This window comes from Filicampus tigris, chromosome 2, assembly GCF_054856515.1.
Source record: "Filicampus tigris isolate MCC_2025a chromosome 2, RoL_Ftig_1.0, whole genome shotgun sequence".
Lineage (NCBI taxonomy): Eukaryota > Metazoa > Chordata > Actinopteri > Syngnathiformes > Syngnathidae > Filicampus > Filicampus tigris.
The window spans coordinates 1893378-1911038 of record NC_141218.1 but is presented as its reverse complement, the minus strand read 5'-3'; the positions used below and the strand labels follow the sequence as shown (position 1 = coordinate 1911038).

At 46.7% G+C, this 17661-nt stretch overlaps 1 protein-coding gene across 1 annotated transcript in view; it reads left to right on the top strand.

The window, feature by feature from the left end:
- arap2 (ArfGAP with RhoGAP domain, ankyrin repeat and PH domain 2) overlaps positions 1-17661 on the top strand; it is a 73972-nt gene that overhangs the window by 49015 nt on the left and 7296 nt on the right. The window contains exons 16-28 of the mRNA XM_086056765.1: positions 3584-3728; positions 8212-8314; positions 8563-8761; positions 9831-9894; positions 10243-10406; positions 10648-10860; positions 11497-11602; positions 11776-11923; positions 12299-12376; positions 13057-13131; positions 13485-13602; positions 14952-15080; positions 17298-17434. Of these exons, the coding sequence (XP_085912891.1) occupies positions 3584-3728; positions 8212-8314; positions 8563-8761; positions 9831-9894; positions 10243-10406; positions 10648-10860; positions 11497-11602; positions 11776-11923; positions 12299-12376; positions 13057-13131; positions 13485-13602; positions 14952-15080; positions 17298-17434 (1679 nt within the window). The remainder of the gene's footprint in view (positions 1-3583; positions 3729-8211; positions 8315-8562; positions 8762-9830; positions 9895-10242; positions 10407-10647; positions 10861-11496; positions 11603-11775; positions 11924-12298; positions 12377-13056; positions 13132-13484; positions 13603-14951; positions 15081-17297; positions 17435-17661) is intronic.

Sequence of the window (17661 nt, the reverse complement as noted above, 5' to 3'; positions counted from 1 at the left end):
CTGAACAGCTTTATTCCTAAATGTTGATGAACATGGGCTGGGTGCGATGGGCGTATCGATTGTGTTGATTCGTCTCATCAGCCGGCTCATTTTGCACAAGTCGGCATTTATCGAACGTCACAAAGTGAGAGATTAGCCCGAATAGCCGTTCCTTGTTGTCAGAATTCCAACAGGAGCCTCCCGGCTTCTCTCGCAAGCTAATTGGCCCATTTTGGAGGCGAGCAAAACGCAGATTTTGTCTCTGGTGAGTTAGTCGGGGGACCCCCGTGGAGAGCCGATCGGCCGTGGGGGTCTTTGCTGTGTGCGAGTCGGAACAGCTGCTTGATTGCAAATCAGGGCTATTGTTCCCGTTATTTTGCTGTTGTGCAAAGCACCATGACAGAAAGGAGCAAGAAAACCAGTTTTTGGTGCCAGTAGAACGCTTTATATAGTTGAAGCATTTTTAACATTCGATTTTTAAAGCATAAGCGAGCCCACACGATGAGGAAAAAAATTGTCGGCGTTTTCTGAAACACTCTTCATATGGCCCGCACCACAGGATCATCGGTCGGTTAAATCTTTGAGATGAATGTGACAATCCGGCATTTGAGCGCAATGCTCAAGTTTGCCCTGATTATTGCTGTGTGTGGTTCTCCACTCAACTTTTACAATTATCAATCAATCAATCACATTTTATTTATATAGCACTTTTCATACATAAAAATGCAACTCAAAGTGCTTTAAAACATTCAAAGCAAAACATAGAATTATCTTCAATCAAAAGAAAAGATAAGTTATTTAAAAGTTGTTGAAAGCCAAACTAAAAAGGTGTGTCTTGAGCTTCCTCTTAAAAATATCAACAGTCTCTGCAGACCTGACATCCTCTGGCAGGCTATTCCAAAGGTGAGGACCTGACATTTTTTTGCACTGACCGGGGAGGGAAAAATGCTCATTACACACAACCACACCACAGGATAATCGGTCAGGATGGTCTTTTACCAGCATCCGATAATCGATACTTTGATGACTTTGATCAGAAGAGAGAAGAAATGCTCAAATTTGGCCCGATGATCGTTATATGTGTACCCTGCTTATCATTGACGATTATCGGCCACAACAGTTTTCTGAAAGGACTGGTGAGGAAGGATAACTCCTAACACACCCCACACCACAGGATAATCAGTCAGGATGGTCTTTTGAAGGCATGCGCTAATAGTGTCTTTGTTGACTTTGATCAGAAGGAATAACAGAAATTTGGCCCGATGATTATTGGCCTCGACCATTTTTCAAGCTGATCAGAGAGGAAAATTGGCGTAGCACATCCCACACCGCAGGACAATCGGTCAAGATCATCTTTCAGAGACATCTGACAATCAGGAATTTGCTGGTTTTGATCGGAAGAGGAAAAAAATGCTCACATTTTTCCGGATTATCATTGTGCATGTACCCCGCTTTACATTTACAATTATCAGCCATGGCCACTTTCTGAGAAGATTAGAAAGGAAAAATCACTCTTGACACGCCCACACCACTGGATAATCTTTCAGTATAATCATTTAGTGGCATCTGACATTCTGTTGCTTGTTGAATTGGCTCGGAAAAGGCTCAAATTTGGCCCGATTATCATTATGTGTGCATGGCGACGAACACTTACGACCGTCAGCCTTGACAATTTCCTGAGCTGATCGGGAAAGAAACATCAGTCTTAGCACACCTCAGGATAATCTCCTAGAGACATCCTATAATTGGGCCGAAAATGCTCATATTAGGCCTTATTGCCGTTATGTTTATACTTGGCAATTTTTGACCGTGCATTTACCAAACCTCCTTCCACACATGAATTCATACATAATTTAAAGTCCTTAATAAGATGAGGTGGAGCTGTTGGGAAATCAAGCGCGCCTCTTAAGACGACGACGGCGGGAGACTCGTGATTATTACAAATTTGGTTATTAGAATGGGGACGGAGGGAGCGGAGACAAAATGAGCGTGCAACGAGCACTTGGAGACGTCCTCGCGAGGAGCCCCAAAAAAAATTGAAAATAAAAAATGTTAAAAAATGGACGTGACATTTTCGGTAAAAGCGCAACAACCCGGGGACATGTTTGCAGCTCAAGTAATTACCTGTGAATTGCTTCGTAGAAAATGGCAGTAGAAAAATGTGATTAATCGCAACCCGCCTATGACGGACGTCCATTTTGTAGGTGATAGGGGAGGATAGGATTACGCATATTCGTAAGGCCATTCTTTTTGGCCTATGTCATCGCGACCGTCTATTTTCGCGGTGAGGCTTCAATGGCCCGGGGCGAGGTTTACGTTTCCCGTTGGCCGCAGCCAAGGCTTCTGGGTCCTAAAAGGAGACACATATGTCTGCAAACGGAAGCTCATTTTAAATGATAGTCGGACCGGCCTATAGGCGATTACTCGAATCATTTTTTAGGTAAAAAATGGTAATCGTAATATTTTGATAAAAGTCTTGATTTTCAAGATTATTGCTAATATTACAAGAATATACGATAAAAAGTTTTATATCGTCAACATACAATTTTGTTTTTATAGTTTTGAGAAAAGAGTAATACATTTCTGAGAAAAGCTGTTCGTTAGTTGCAGTATACGGAAAAGGCTTCAATTTTAGATAAGTCATCATATTCTGAAAAAAAGTTCTGCATTCAACCAAGCTGTATTTGTGGGGGGCGGAATGCATTTTTGAGATTGAGTAGAAATATGACAAGCATAACATCCGTTTCCAAGATGAAAGTTGTAATATTGGGAGAATCAAGTTGTCAATTTCTAAGCTAACAACGTTTTGCAACCTCTTGAAATTTTGCACTCCTGTTCTCCTTGCCGCACGGCTGTTGACGCCTCAAGATGATGACTCTCTTGCGGCTGCTGTTTGTTTGTTTTATTCTTCAAGAAAAACATCATTTTTTTTTTTTTTCCGTTCTTTTTGGAAGCCGGCGGCGAGTAGCCATGTGGCACTTTTCAAGTCTGTCCCATTTCGACACGCAAAGGCGGGAAAGAGCCACACTGAGAGGCGGCGCAAGGGTGACTGGCGTCCTTGTGCTTGTCGCATCCTTTTTCCTTGAAAACGCCACTTTTATTGGGACGCCATCCGCTCCTTCACAAGGCCCGCCGCGCGCAGTTGGCGGAGGCATTAGCATATTCATGAGCCGCATACAGTGGAAAGTTTGGGGCGGCGGGTGGCGCGCCGGGTTTGTTTTTCTCTGTGTGAGCGTGTTTGTTTGCAGCACAACAAAGAGCCAAAGAAACAGATGGCACGGTGACTTTGAAAATCCAAAATTAGCTATGTTTGCCTGAACTTCTTGATTCTCATTGGATGTGTAATTCGCCCAGTCAGACGGTCGTAAAAGACAATACGGTTTTGATCTGGAGCAGCGGTGGAAGCAAGTGGCATCCATTCAAAAGTGGCTTTTTTTTTTTTTTTTTTTTTTGGGCGGTGGCTTTCGAAAGTCATTTTTTATTTTAAAAGTAGTGTGCAGCAAACCTAAACTTATCAAGGCGTACCTCCGACAATAATTAAACGTGAGCCCGCGTGACGTCCGCGTGGCTCCACATGACTTTTGTTGCCTTTGTGTTTTTGCAGAGACGGTGCGCCGCTGGTGCACGCTGGAGGGCGGCGTCTTGACGTACTACGACAGTGCGCAGAGCTTGACGGCGCTCGGCAGGGTGGCCGTCGCCGACGTGCTCAGCCTGGCCATCAGCAACACCGAAACCATGACGGGAGCGGGGTACGACTACCGTCTCGCGCGGAAAACAAAACACATTTACATGTAAAAAAAAAAAATACATATATGTATATATATAATTGCACGGCTGACACTTGCACAGCTGACTCTCGCCGCCCGGGTGATAATCGTGACGTACGTTGTTGGTAGTGTACTCCTTAAAAGTTGTTCTTCCTTATCTTCAGAGGCCGTGGTATGGCGGGTTACAATTTAGGATTGTCTTTATGTATTTCTTCTGGCTTGTCCAATTTCATTCACCTCCCGTACATGTTTTTGCAATGTGCGAGACAACGCACGCAGGTTGCCACGGGGACAACATCTCACAGTGGAAGGGCGGGGCCGGATTCCAACCCACGACCTCGACACTGCGAGGCGGACGTGCTAACCGCTTGATGCCTTGCCTTCCTCGCAGTTGATTTCATGATAATTCAAAATGAAAAATGTGAAAGGAACTTGTCATATCCTACCAATAGATAACATTGCAAAATGGATCATTTGAATGAATCCGTTTTGGAAAAGAAGCGCTAACTGGATGCAAGCCGTATTCCAGGTTGGCTTGGTTGTCCAGCTCACGGAAGGTGGCGGTCCCTTTCTGGCCCACCGGCCGCACTTTGCCCAACCCGCTTCTCGGCCCCGATGAACATTCCCACCAATTGAAAAGCCTCGCTTTGCACAGTGCACACTTCTCATTTATTGGACTGCAGCAGAATTGACTGCCTGTGTAAATCACAAATGACCTCCCTCAGCCCCCCGCCCCCCGACTAACCCCCCCACCCCCCTCCGCAAGTAAACACGGGCTTCTGTGTCATTTTTCCTCCACGCGACGCTTGTTGCATTAGCATATCTCTCGCTGGCGCATGATTCACTTTAACGCTGACCTATCAGGGCTTTACGAGTGCCGTATTTCCTGTTTACTTTGGCAACCGGCCCCCCACCCGCCCCCGCCACTGGCGTTCAGTTAAAAAGTTGCTGCCGGATCAAACTTTTCGAGTCTTTCTCCCGGAAGTGGCAAAGAAGAAGCAAGGAAACTTCTCAGTTGTGGCTCAAGTACTCCCACTTCTGCACTTACAGTATGTAGAAGCACAAATACTTCCTAAGTACTCACACTTGTGGGTGAAAAAGACTCTGGTCCTACAAAGACCAATAAAAACAGCACTCCACGGTGTTTTGCTTTTTCGAAGGATATCGTCGTTTTGACCGAGGACAACTGCGCCGCTCCTTGTGGCGCGCGCGCCTTGGCCGCCAGAAAATCACACAACACAATACAATACAATTTTATTTATATGGCGCATTTCATAACAGCTAGGGCTGTAACACCAAGAAGACTTTCACTGCAAAGCTACTCGCTAAGCTGCAATAATCAAAATTCGTTTTCCGCAGAGGATAAAGAATATATACCTGTGAGCGTTGTTAAATTGTCTACATGTGCTTCTGCAAATATCCGTCGCTGAAAGGGTGACAAATACTGCAACATTGATGCTAGTTTTGTGAGCCGGGCTATGGTCTTTTGCCTTGTGTGTTAGCATTAAGCTAGCCAACTCCAAATACAACAAGTAATATACCCTTTTTTTATGGTTACTTTCACAGTAAACATCAACGGGGTGTGTCGAGAAAGAGCTGGAAGCAAGCACTTTTACTCTTTTTTGGGGGGGGCACGGGGAGAAGAATCGTTCACGATCTGCCACCATCTGACGCTAGCAACACAAATTTTGCTCACGGCCTCAGGCATAAAATCGTCTGAGCGACGGCTCATGTCTTACAAACTTGTAAGTCGGGTCACGTACGAGACAGTGAAATAAAAATCTTGTACACAAAAAATGTAAGGTATAAAATAAATAGAAGCAGTACTTTGGAGTCATATATAGCATTGTCATAATAACACACAGAAGTACAGACACTAGTGTAAAAAAATCAAAGGCTGGCAAATCCAGTGAAAAAACAGTCTGCACACAAAGTAAGAAGCACGAGACACTTCAAAGTAATCGTCTATTGTAATAGATTATCAAAGTACTGATAAAACTTCTTTACTTTAGTAAAAAAACAAAAAACAAAAACAAAACACAGACTCTGAAATGGACTGTACTTGTGTTGACCGTTTTCATAGAAACGCTTCTTGCCTTTGAAGGGAAATGGTGACAATTTGCCACTAATTGAGCACCGAAAGAAATGTTTGCCGATAGATACCACCGGATGGCGCTACATGAAGCTCCTCAACTCATTTCAACACGGCACCGGGAGGTCCAAGCTACACTTTGATATTAGACAGTGCCGGCCAATCACCAGGTCGCCAATTGCACGCCATAGCATGGCTAATAGGAAAGTAGTCATTGGTTTTTGAAATGTTTTTGGGGTGGTACTGTGACAGATGGTGAATATTCACGTATGCAGATGATGTGGCGGCCTCGTCTATCGGCGCACCGCAGGATGCCTCGGCTAAAATCCTGCGCCGGGGTCATTTTTGCACGGCGCAGCCGACTCATAAAGCTCATGCAAACCTTCGATGAATATTACAAATTCACTTCAGAGGGACGAATGCGTACGAAGCATGCCGGCTGCTGATAAGCACGGCCCCCAATCGCCAGCACCCCCGCCCCCCACCCCCCTTTGCCCCAAAGCAGTCCTCCTTTTTAAAGCAGTCGGTTCTGTTCTGACCTTCAGACTCTTTCAAAACCTTGCAAAGCGACCTTTTTTTTTTTTTTTTTTTTTTCTGCCGGCACTCGGTCGACTCTGATTTTTCACGGCGCCGCCGGCCTACGCCAAGTGCGAGCCGTAGCAAACGTGGGCACTTTGTTTGCGTAACAAGACGCTTGCTACAAAAAGGACCAAAACGACAGCCTGACCTCCGGAGGATTGAACGTGCTCACACCGCACAAGAAAGTGAAAGGCGAAATTCAAATGTGATGTCGCAAAAGAGTCGATTGTGCCCACCGATTAGTGATCTGTTGCTAAGCCGACTGCTCAAATGTGCTTGGCCACCACTTGCTTGCCAATTCATTTTTGGTGCTCAGTATCTCTCATTTGCGAGCACAAATGATGCGGCCACAAAATAGGAAATTGCGCCCACCAAATATGAATTTGTTGCTTCCCCAACTGCTGGATTTGCTTCGCAATTAATTAGCGTTGAGTGTCGACATGAAACCTGATTGGTGGCCTGGCCACAAATTTGCCGCGCAACTTTTGGGCGGGGGCCTCTGAGTTGCCTGGCTCCCGACGGCGGCGTTTGACCATCGCTGGGCTCACCCTGGAGGACCAAGCCCCCCCCCGACCCCCCCGCCCCCCCCGGCAACAAACGTCGGCGCACCTGCTGAGGAGGCGGCGCCGGGTCGCAGCGGGGCCACGTAAACACCCGTCCCCCCGACACCGGCCGCGCAACGGGCCCACTCGCCGCACTCCCACGAGCTGCCGCTCGCCAGTTAACCGCCAGGATAGCTCCAGTCTGACCTTTGCGCCGAGAGTGGGCAAGAAAGAAAGAAAGAAGCTTTCTGCTCCTGATTGCTTATCCGCAGAGCTTCAGACATGACATGGAAACATATTTTTTTGTAGTGTGGTTGCTGATATATACTGTATAGTGTACACACAAAATGATAGATTGAGGCCACGGCATTAGTAATTAGTGGCTCAAATTCATTCCTGGGCAGTTTTCTAAACCTATAACGCAGTTGGATCAGGAACAAATGAGCATTTCGTCCCCTCAAAAGAAACATTTCTGGCCTCACATTAGGTGTTGAATGTGCACAAAATACAAATGAATTGGTAAACAGTTTTTTGGACACACAGTATATGCCCCACTGGTGGATGGGCCGGCCACACGCACCCCCATCGGCACTTTAATTGAGCATAGACGTTGAGGTGCGACTCTTAATCGATGATCCAATTGCCTTGTTTCAGCCTCTCAACAGTAAATATTCTCAGATTTCTTTAGTCATCCAGACTTATCTTTGTGTTGAATCAAATGAAAACATTTGCAAACATCTACTTTTACTTTGGAACACGATGATTGATGATTTTCGCCGATTATACGCATCAAACCGGGAATCGAATTGTGATCAGTTTGTAAAATTTCTGCTCTACCGATTTGAAATAACGTCCTGTTTTTTGAATGCACGGATGGAAATCAGACCCATTTTTCTTTTCCGATTCGCTGATTAATCCAAAAAATAATCGTCAGATTAACTGCTGATTAAAATAATCGTTGGCCGCAGCCCTAATACGAAGCGCCGCCTCCACGAGTGAAAGAAAATACTCTGCGTATTTTCACGCATTCCCTTTTTTTCCGCCAAGTAGAAGCTTCTCGTCTGGTCGCGGCGCGGTTGCTTGGTCCCGGTTGTCGTGGTAACGCAAACAAGACTTGCCATTGGCCCAGCAGACCATTGGGCGGGGTTAACCTCTTTTCCCTTCCTGTAGGTGGGCCTTAGCTTGCCAGCGTAATGCATTTCAATTGCAAATATTCAGACGTGAGCATTTTTCTGGATGTTTTCTCCGGCAGGGCCGTGTTCACCGCCGACGTGTACCTGCGCTCGGCGCGGACGCTCATCATCGGCGCTGAGACGCAGGAAACGCGGCGTGATTGGATCCAGGCGTTGACGAAGGTCAGGCCAACGCATTTTTTTTTTTTTTTTTTTGTGAGCGCTCACTCACTTTCCTGTCTGTCTTCATGGCACTCTGCCGTATTCACCTCCTACACAAATGCGCCGCCTCTCTACTTTGGACGGTCGGAGCCACGACCGTATGCTTCTCCATCTGTCCACGTAAACACGGTAGCAGGAAGGCAACGAGCATGTCACGAGGTGAAGCCTTTCTTATTTTTTTTTTTACCTCTTTCTGATTTTCCCGCCAGTGCTTGGTGCCGCCCAAAGCGGAAGGTGTGGCGCTGGAGAAGAGCGAGCTGATCGGCCGCCTCCTCTACAAGGAAGGTCACGACCTTTACCACTGGAGGACGGGCTGGTTCGTCCTGGCCGGGTCCGTCCTGCACTTCGGCCCCGCCGAGCAGGAGGGAGACGAGGGAGTGCTTCGTCTCAAACAGCTGCAGGAGCTCAGTAAGCTTTTCCAAACTTGTTGGCGCTGACAAAAGCATTTATTCACACATATATGTTATTATTATTATTATTTTATTTTTTTTTCACATGCATCTACTTCCACAGAATTCATGCGACTCATAGATTCCAATTTCAACATACCGTGTTTCCAAAATTCAAGCCTTGTGGACCATTATTTTTCCTCATTCCAACAATGGAGATTTCCCCAAATTCAACATTTTCGACCCAAAATTCCCCATCACATCGTTCCCATTTGAAATTCAAAAATACTCAGCTCATTCAATTCAACTTGGAAATCATTTTCAACTCTCAAATTCAGCATTTTCCCTCTGAAATAGCCGCACACACACAAAAAAAAAAAATCATTCCCAATCTCACATTCAACAAAAAAGCTTTGCCATGATCAGAAATTCAAAACATTTCAATCACCTTGGGAACGACTTTCAACATGCCCAAAGTGTCCACGTCATCCCGCCAAAAAGTTGCCCGCTCATTCCCATTTTACGTCGTTGAAAATCATCTTTCGACGTGCGTGCGTGCACGCCTCATTCTTCATTCGGCGTTTATTTCTGCAGAAATTGCGAAGGTGTAGTAGTGGCGGCTCACAGTTTGAGAAGCAGAAGACTATTGTGGCAGCGACATCGTCAAGCTGTTGTGCCTCCCCCCCAAATTGCCACAAGCAAACAGTCCCCCGCCAGGCCGCTTAAGTGCAGCTTTTAATAGGCCGCAAATGAGTTCCGCAGAACCCCCGCAGCACAAAATGGCCTAATCTGCTTACGCTTTGAGCCAGTCTGCTGTGATTAACCGCGCTAACTCTCCGAGGACTTTGTCACTTTTATCCAAATGGACAAACCGCGCGAGCGAGCGACCCGGAGGATCCTCGTCGGCCGGTTGAGGTGTTCGCGGCGGGCGCGTGGTCCAAAGGCGCTGCGCTCACGTGACCCGAGCCCGCCGAGTCGCGTTTCCAGAAGCAGTTTTAGGACCGGAGACTTGCTCGGGTCCCCAAAGAGTCGACTCGCCTTGCCGGTCGTCGGCCGGCCTCTCACTCGTCGTCTTTTCTCGCCGCCAGCCGTCACCACCCGCACCGAGGGCGACGACAAGATCCGAGTGCTGCTGATGGTGGAGAGCGGAAGGTACGTCAGTGGCGCGGCAAAGCCAAGTCGGTTGCCGCGACGCTTTGCTCGGCTGTTAGACAAGCGGCCCGTTTTGGAGGTGGCGGGCTCGCTCGGATGTGCTTGGCAAAGTCGCAGCGGCGGCCCAAAACGAAGCCATCCCATTTCAATGCGTTTTTTCTTGATGTTAGCCTAAGCAAGTTTCGCCGTGTTTCCCTCAGCTGTGACTTGATTTATTTCTCCCGATGACCAAACAGATTGGACTTGAACGACAAATATTTAAATACAAAAGAAAGTGAAAACCTTTTGAACCTGGAACCGTGCAAGCCGGCCCGAGAATTTGAAGTCAACTTTTTCCCCTTATAACAGAACCGTTTACGTCCACGGTTTCAACACGACGGACTTTGCGCTCTGGCTTTCCGCCATCACGCAGGCCGCCGGCACCGACAGCATGGCGCTCGGCGACCAGCAGCTCACCAAAAACCGCGTCCCCATCGCGGTGGAGAGTTGCATCGCCTTTGTCACGCAGTACGGTGAGTTGCGGCAAGCTGGCGATACATATGTACGTATCATCGCTGTCGTGGGAAAAACACGGCTCCATTTTTTTTTTCGTCAGTCATGTTTCCGCGTTACGGACAGATCACATTCAAAAAAAGTTTCCAAAGTTGGAGAGACGTTTTTCACAGGACGGCGACGACATATAAGCATATGCGTCCACCCGGTGCGTTGAGTGTCACGTTGGTGTGGTGCGGTTTCCCTGTGTGGGTGCGGCAGGCCTTTGCCAAGAGGGCGTCTACCAGCAGCCGGGCGATCCCGCCAGGGTGGCCCAACTCTTGGACGAGTTCACCCTGGACGCCCGCAATGTCAAGCTGAGGGACAAGGAGCGCCACCTGGAGGATGTGACGGACACTCTGAAGAGCTTCTTGTTGCAAGTGGACGACGCGCTGTTGACCAAGGAGCTCTATCCCTACTGGGTGTCGGCTTTGGGTAAGCGCAGAGGCCACCTCAAGGCCACGCCCCCCCCAAAATTCTTTGCAGCGCCTTTGCTAGTCTCGACGCGGCATTCTGATGAATATTGCCTTTGTGGAATAGGAGTTAACGCAGGGGGGGGGGCGGCCATTTTGTCACTTCCGTCGACCGGGGATGACATCAGAGTTGCTCGGCTAACAAACGAGCCTCAATTCTTCTCATTCAACGTCATCCCACATGATTCGATATCCATCGTTCGCCGCCGTTCCGTATCTTTGATTCCCATTCGACATCAGCAATATGAAGACGTTTCCACATTTTTTGTTTTGTTTTTTGCATTCGGTCGGAATTTCTCCCAAAATGTAGTGGTTCATCAAAAAGTGATGAAAGTGTGACGGCGGTTTCTTCTTCTCCTTCTTTGCTCAACGTAACCGCTGGGCCACGGAGATTTGGCCTGAGCGAGCGCTGCCGCTGTACGACTTGCTTTCCCCCAGGCCAAAATGCCGCGGGGGCTCGGTCCCCAATTTTTGCCACCGTAACTCGAGACTTGCTTGAAACTCGAAGCTTGAGAGTTGGAGACGTCCTTCTGGCTTGCACATGGCGTACGTGACTTGCTCCCACCTCTGGCATGTGGCGTCTTTGTGTTTTTTGCAGATGAGGAGGATGAGCGCCTGAGAGTGAAAAAGTACTCCACTTTTATTGAAAGTTTGCCTGAAACGAACAGGGCAACGCTGGATGCTTTGCTGCAACACTTGTACAGGTATTTCTTGCTCTTCTTTGGGTTGGCAGCGTTGCTAACGTGCCGTGCCGCCGCCTTCTTTTTTTTCACGCGAATTTGCCGAAACGCACTTTTACGTGCAGCGCCCTCTCTCAATTTGAAGTGGGCTCGGAGCGGAGCCCCTTCCTCGTGTCATCTGTGCGCTGTTCCCCCAGGATTCAGCAGTGTTGCCACCTCAACCGCATGCCAAGTGAAAAACTGGCCTTGGTCTTCTCGTCCTGCTTGTTCCAGACGCAGGGACAGACGGCGCAGGAGATCCGCGTGGTGGGCGACCTCATCCGCAACTACGTGGCGCTCTTCAATGTGAGTGCCGAACCACTCAAGATCGGCGGGCTCGGTCTTCACAAAAGCCGTTTTGGTGACCTTATTGGCGACTGAGACACCGTCCGGACTGCAAATGAATAGCGCTTGCTCAACGGCATCACAGGCAAAGCAAATTGCCCCCCCCCCACATTAAGCCAAGATTCAATTGTATTTTCTCCGGTGGTTAACTTTCAAGTTCTATGGATGAGCATTTCCTTTGAAAGAACACGTTCAACGATAATTGTCATGAATAATGGCAATTGACTTTGTTGTTTTTCATCCGATGGAAAATAGTTTTGTGGGAAAAGTGTTTTCTTCCATCGGCCGACTGTTTTCTCCCTCTGAATTGATTCGCGACTGGTGCGCTTCCAACAGGTCAATGAAGAGCAGGTGCAACAGATGGCGAGGGAGAATAGTTTCATCAGCCGCTGGAATGACAAAAAGGACACCGCAGTAAGTCAATCGCCGCAAATGGAAATCAGCCACGCTTGTGTTTTGTTTGTGCGCGCGTATCGATTTGCGCGCATGCGTCGGGATCTCGCAAAGCGGGCCGAGCGGCTTTCCTGGAAATGAGGCGCCGCTCGGGATGGGGGGCGGGCGGGAGGGCGCTCGGGCGGCGGGGGCGGGGGGTCACCCATGCAGGAGGAGAGGGAGGCGGGCGCAATGAGGCTTCTGTTCCCCTTCACCTATTTGGCAGGGGCTTCATGCCTGCTGAAAAGATTTGGACAAAGAAAATGACACGCATCAAATCGCATTCAGTCACATTTTTTTCCCCTGATTTCTTTTTTTTAATCTAGGCATTTTGGGTGGTGTATTGCTGGTGATAATCTAACTGGGGCTCAACCCAGATGGACTTTTTGAAGCCGATATTTGGCAGAGTAGAATTAACCGATTCATTGGCCGATTAATTAACAAACGTATATAATGAATCAAACAAGCCATTTTGGGCCCCTTAACGCTTCCAGCAATTAAAGCAACATTTGATTCTTTGACAAGACTTTGTCCTTTAGGATTTAATTACAACACAGAGAACAATAAGACAAATTTGGCAGATTTGTGGCAGGCAGTGTACTTTTTTGTAACAAGCTTTTTTTCCGTTTACTTTTTTTTTTTCCTTCCATCTGCCGCCGCAGTTCTCACCAGCCGGGGACTTGATCTTTGAGGTGTATTTGGAAAAGCGAGAGCCGGAGAATTGCTGCCTAATCAAGGTGCGTAAATGCATGCGCAAAAGCGTCTTGTCACCGTTGTTTGTGTCCTTTTTTTGAGCCAAAATGTGCAAACAAACACATTGCAGCTGCGCTTCTGGCGAGCGGATTTCACGGCTGCCGCGTGCTTTGTGAGCTCATTTGAAATGGCATCACGTGAACTTGTGCACTCAAAAAAAAAACCCCAAAAAAACCCAGCTTGAAGCTGTTGAAGTTTATTTTTAAAAGTCCTGTGACTTTAAAAACAGGCTGCGACCCAAACGGTCAATTTGGGCGCACCGTGTGGCTCGTTTGGCACACCTGCCATCATTTTGGGTGTTGATTGACCCCGCCCCCCTTCTGCCACTTGCCGGCAGGTTTGGCCCAGCATGAGCTCGGCGGAGCTGCTGGAGACGGCGCTGAGCATGCGCAACGTCCCCGTCCACGCCGACGACGCGTGGACCACCTTTGAAGTCATCGAGAACGGCGAGCTGGGTAAGAGAGCGCCGGCGCTCCACCCGCAACGCGATCGTCAGGCTTGAACTGAACGACCTCACGGCGGGCTGCGACGGCTTCCGGCGACACCCCCAAAATGTTGTCTCGACGAAAACACACATCACAGTTTAGCATAACAAGTCGCATTGAGTTGAGCGATACTTTTGCACGCCACTAGAGGGAGTCGGCCTACCGCAGGCGATTGCGCAGTTGCTGGCGGTTTTTGGCCCGCTGGCTCTGATGACTGGAGCGCCTGTCCAAAGTTGACTCTTGCTCTCCTGATGAGAACATTCGTCTGGTGGCGTAATGCAAGACGAGAGCCCATTCGTCTGGTGGCGTAATGCAAGACGAGAGCCCGGGCGGCAATTAATTCATTCCATCGTCATGGGCCGTCGTTTTGCTTTATCGCGCGCGACGGGACTTGACCCACTTCCTCTCGCATTATTATGCCACTGGAGTTGTTGAGCTCGCTCGTGAAGTTGCTGAGCTGGCGCGCCCCCGCCAACACGCACGCACGCACGCACGCACGCACCACAACTCCGACGCCACTCCCGCGGTTCACCGAAAGTGTGTTTCCCTCACCGCGAGGTCCCTCCAACACAAAGTGGCAGTGTGAGATTTTGCTCCCCAAAGCAGGGGAAGATTTTCCCTGAAATTTGGATTTTTGGAGGCCGATGCCAATTCCAATATTTGGCAACACAAAAAATTCTAACAACCAATGAATTGGCCGATTATTTAAAAGAGAAAACGATAGATATTTAAAGAATAAAATAACTTCTCTTTTTTACAACATTAAAGCTGATTGATTTCATATGAAGTGTTTCCAACCTCCCTTTGAAGGGCCGACCTTGGATTGAGTCAATTGGCGCATTATTCCAATGGCAAGTTTGCAAATTGATGGAATTTTGCACCCCTGAAAAATGTCCTTTTGGCAGGGCGGCCGGAGATAACGGCCAGCTCATATTTGTCTGCCGAGATCCCAAAGAGGATAAAGGCGGCGCTATGAATATGTTACGCCCTTGTGTCTCTTCTTACCTCCCCGGGTGAGGAAGAAATTGGGAGTGTCGGAGCAGCAGCGGCGTGCTGATAGCGTTCGGCCCCGTTCGCCAATTAGGAGGAGATAATCGGTCCATTTTGCGCATGAGCGTGTTTTCAGAATCCTATCTTGATCCGGCAAAACCATCCGCTTCCCTGCCGCTAAAATAAGGGGAGAACAACGGCATGGTTTGGTTTTGCAGGCAGTTGGAATGAGTGCGGGCCGGGCTTGTGCGTTTTTGGGGTTGTTGTTTTTTTTTGCCCCGAAAAAGCATCTGCTCCCCTTTGGTGTTTGTTGCGCTTGGTTCGGACAGAGCGGCCGTTGCACCACAGCGAGAAGATTCTCGAGCAGGTGTTGGAGTGGAGCTCGCTGGACTGCCCCAGTTCGGCTTTTCTGGTTTTGAAGAAGTTCGCCGGGGCCAAGCGAGATCAGGACGACAAAGGTACAACGCAAGTCCCGCCCTCAGGCCTGGAAGGTCGCTCTTTCCACCTAATCAATCGATCCATGTATTGACAAATAAGCATCGACAAACGTTGCATTTCTATAGCGAGCGCCTGTTCTCATTCATGTTGAGGGTGAGCCAAGGTTGTAGCATTTGGCATTTTTTCATTCTAGGGCAGCGTTAATAGATTTGGTACATTTTTAGTTTTAGATCTTAGTTTTAGTTCTAGTTTTTAAAAAAAAGATATAAATACGGGGTATTTCTTGTGTCCAAGATGGAGACTAAAGATAATTTAATAATGAATGTTGATTATTTTGTCAATGATTCAATGAATGAAGTTTAATTTGCACCCGTTTATTCCAAAACAGAATATAATTTCAAATTGACAGTGCAGAAAATGCACAAAGTCTCAGTGACTGGTTTGTTGCAGAACATGAGAGAATTGGCCAAAATGTTGATCATGTTTTTTTTTTTCCCCAAAGTGAACACAAATGTTTTCTTTTGATTCAACACAAAGAAACTAGCGCTGCTTACATGGAGGCCGACACGCATCGGAGATTTTTTACTGCTGAGAGGCTTTGGGCACTTTTCAATGAAACGATGAATCGATTCTCAAAAAATATTTGGGATCAATTTGATCATCGATTAGTTGCCAATGGATCGATCACAGCTCTAATTGATAGATGCACACTGTAGATTAGAAAGTAATAGATAAGTTCACGATAAGTATAGTTATTGTTCATTTGGTAAATGTAAAATGTAGTTTCAGTTAGATATCTTTTTAAAAAACAAACTTGTTTTTATTTATTTCATTGGTGAAAATATTTTTTCAGTTTTAGTTACTTTGTTGTTTTTTTTTTAATTATAATAACCTTAGGGTGACCTGCAGCACTAAACAATCAACACTTAATTGAATTCAAATCAACATCGCAATGGAGTGGAATGCAATTTCCAAACTTAATTGGCTGAAATTTTGTTAAAATAAAAAACTGCTTCATTTCAGTCAGTTATATAAAAAAACATTTTTTTTAAAATGTTTTGCTTTGAATGTTTTAAAGCACTTTGAGTTGCATTTTTATGTATGAAAAGTGCTATATAAATAAAATGTGATTGATTGATTGATATACAGAGGTGGGTAGAAAATTGTACTCAAGTAAAAGTACTGTTACTTCAGAATAAAATGACTCAAGTAGAAGTAAAAAGTAGTCATCCAAATAATTACTTGAGTAAAAGTAAAAAAGTACTTTGTGAAAAAACGACTCAAGTACTGAGTAACTGTAGCAACGTCTTATTTAAAAAAATTTTTTTTTAAAAACAACCATTCAATCAGACGAAAATACAAAATAATCATCGTCAGTCAAATAAAAGTCCATCCAATCAATACAATGAATTGCGTTTAATTAAAGAATAGCTTAAAAAATAATCTTCAGGTAAATTCAAGTACTTTAATAAACAATAAAATAATAATAGTATAAATTAAGCACAAGTAGCACAACATTTCAGCCCCTGTACTTTTTTTTAAGGCAGAACAACAAAGTAGCCCATAAACTCGTATATGTTTCAGTCTGTGTATGTGACAAAACATGCAAAAACCAATATTTTTCCCAAAGAACGTCCTCTTCTGTGTCGGCATTGCTGCGTGACATTTTCGATCCGTTTCATCCGAAAAAGAACTTTCCCGCAGCTGCGTACGTACGCGGAGGGGATTTAAGTCACGGGTTCAATGTAGCCTAATGTAGCCAAGTATGAGTACACTTTCTTCGTCACAAATCTACTCAAGTAAAAGTAAAAAAGTATCGCGATTTAAAACTACTCCTACAAGTACAACATTTCCCAAAACTTACTCAAGTAAATGCAACGGAGTAAATGTAACTCGTTACTACCCACCTCTGGTTATATACAGCCCGTGCATATTGTATTCACGCATTGAAATACTGTAGAAATACATGGGAAGAGGACCTTGGACAAAAACAATATCACAGTTTGAATTGCAAATGCAATATAGATTTTTTTGGACATCTTTCAGCCCTAGTGGCAAGTCCAAGATCCATCCAGCCATCTACGACACACTTGACTTTATTCAGGTGGCATGTGAACTGGAGCTGATGGCGGGTGACTTTGGCCTTGAGGCCCAGGTACACCCTGGACCGGTCAGCAGTTTTGACACTTTGCCCCGACTAACTCCACTTGTGCTCCCCCCCCCCACCATCCCCCAAGTGGAGCCCAAAGAGCTGTTGAGAAGCGAGCATCTGAAGTTCAACGACGGCTGCTCCAAGCTGCTCTCCGCCCACAAGTTCCAGGACAAGTTGGTGGTGCTGCGGGCCCACAAACTGCTGCTCTACAGAGATCTCAAAGTGAGCGCACGTTGCCATCGCCTGCCGCACCCCCGCCGCCCGTTTTCGCATTCAAGCACCACGACACGCCCACTTCCCACTTGCCGTATCTCCAAAGTTTTTTTTCCGCAACTTTATTTGAAAGAAAAAAAAAAAAAAAAGGGACGGAACCGATCCGCCTAAATTCTCACGGCTTCATTTCCCCGGTGACAGGGAAGTGTCACTGCCACAGTTTTCGGATAAAGTTG